Source organism: Octopus bimaculoides, chromosome 3, assembly GCF_001194135.2.
Source record: "Octopus bimaculoides isolate UCB-OBI-ISO-001 chromosome 3, ASM119413v2, whole genome shotgun sequence".
Classification (NCBI taxonomy): domain Eukaryota; kingdom Metazoa; phylum Mollusca; class Cephalopoda; order Octopoda; family Octopodidae; genus Octopus; species Octopus bimaculoides.
Window position 1 is genome coordinate 95,098,116 of NC_068983.1, and position 2,098 is coordinate 95,100,213.

The 2,098-nt window shown below is 33.2% G+C and overlaps 1 protein-coding gene across 1 annotated transcript; it reads left to right on the top strand.

Annotated features, from left to right (window-relative positions):
- The first annotated feature begins 6 nt into the window (after nt 1–6).
- Nucleotides 7–2,092, top strand: LOC128247320 (salivary glue protein Sgs-3-like). Its single transcript, XM_052966339.1, has 2 exons — nt 7–603; nt 1,560–2,092. The coding sequence occupies exons 1-2, from the start codon at nt 24–26 to the stop codon at nt 1,769–1,771; spliced, it is 792 nt and encodes a 263-aa protein (XP_052822299.1). The 5' UTR covers nt 7–23; the 3' UTR covers nt 1,772–2,092.
- The last annotated feature ends 6 nt before the right edge of the window (nt 2,093–2,098 follow it).

A 2,098-nucleotide genomic window follows, 5' to 3' on the forward strand; every position in this document is an offset into this window, starting at 1 on the left:
ATTATTTTGGTAACTATGAAGAAATGGTGATAGTTGATCGTAGATTAGCTGTATCATCGGATATAGCCTACATTGGTATCAAAAGACCTGCAATAAACAGCAGTCTGGTATTTATGACAGTCTCAGAACAATGTGGAAGAATATGTCGTCCTTCTTGCTTAGTGCCGGGTTCAAATCCACCGAGGTACACAGAATGTATAGGTTTGTTGAACTTAACTCACAATGATGCTCATTTCTACGGCAAAACTCTGGCAGAAGCTTACATGAGAGTGTGGGATTATAAAAACCAGATACGACCGAAAATAAGACACGAGAATATACCAATCGTATTCCATTGTGATGATAGCCTGTGGCCTTTTAACATCAGCAACTATATATCTACAACGACACCATCAACTTGGACAAGAGAGTCAACACGTACACAAACCACGACTACTACAACTACCACTACCACTACTACCACTCCAACACCAACAACTACAACTACACCAACAACTACAACTACAACTACACCAACAACAAGTTGGGCATGGAGAACAACAACAAAACCAACAACAAGATGGGAGTGGAAAACAACGACAACTAATGGTGATAGTAATATCTGTAAGTATTTCATTTATCCACTCCTTTAATGAATGCATGTCTGTTTACGATATATATGTATCATATAAAAAACAGGATTTTATATAATTTATTACAAAATCTGTTGATTCACTTATTTTTTCTTCTCAACAAGAGCCCACACCTCTTCCCATTTTCCTTCCAAGTATTTTTCATCAATAATTTCAACAAATAACCAAGTGGCTGAGAGGTAGAGGCAGTAGAACGAGAGATTAAATGTCTTGTATTTAATAATGTATCTTTACTTTCTAAATTCAAATTCTATTTGGATCCACTTTGGTTTCACCATTCCGGTGCAGATAAAATAAGACCTGTGCCACGTGTCCAAAGTTTCATTTATAAGGTAAAGTCATAGAAAAGAGGAAATGTTAAATCAAATATGGCAGTGAAAAATGTGTGCCGATGCTAGAAATCAATATGTAACCAACATCTAAATATTACAGTTACGCATATCCTAAAAACAAAACTAAGGAACACGTTTCCCCTACTTTTCTTGTCTATAATATGTTTCTGATTCATAGCATTATCACATTCTAATTTGCAACATCCCTATAATCTTATTTACGAAGTTCCTGAAATTAGTTTCATGGACCTCAATATTTTCGTGCTTGAAATGCATACTATTATCCACGAAAAAACCAATGATTAATATATTTATGCTCCATATGATATTATATGAACCTTCCAAACTAGTTTGTAAGAATTCTTCACTATGGATGATGAAGCTAAAATTTGAAACATCGTTTATTCGGCTATAGGCTCACTTCAAAATGTATTACATGTGCATTTTAATATATATTAGGAAAAATACTAAAATATACCCCACTCACCCATCTTTTTTGTGCCATTAAATCACTCTATAATGTTTCCTTAAATTATATCTGACAAATTCATACAAGATATAACATTTTTGCATTTCATTTTTTTTTTCATTCCAGTCTGTAAAGTCGATAACACTTGTGTAATCCCATCAAGATGTAGCTGTACATACATGGAAAAGAAACCTTGCATGCAAATGTGCTCCCGATATGCCATATGTATTTACGGACAATATTTCGTTTTAAATTGCGGTTCTGGATTTAGATACAACCACCAACTGAAACAGTGTGTTCGAGGATACTGTTCCCACAGATACTTATCAAAGATATAGTTTTCACACAAAATTACCCTTAATAATATTGTCACTTTTACATCCAACATTTGCTGTTAATATCAGAGATGTTGTTAGTCTTATTTATACTAAACCTACCGTCTATTATTTAAATTAGTTGTGTTTTTGTACAAAGTAACCAACAACAAATACATTAGTTTAGCTGTGCTAAACTGCCTTATAATCACCATAACCCCAAAATGATATATTATTTAATATTTATGTCCAGCTGTCACCACATCCGGTTTAAGTGAGGTTAATGACTGCATTACACATACACACATACTTTGTATGTGTCTATATATATATATATATATATATATATAT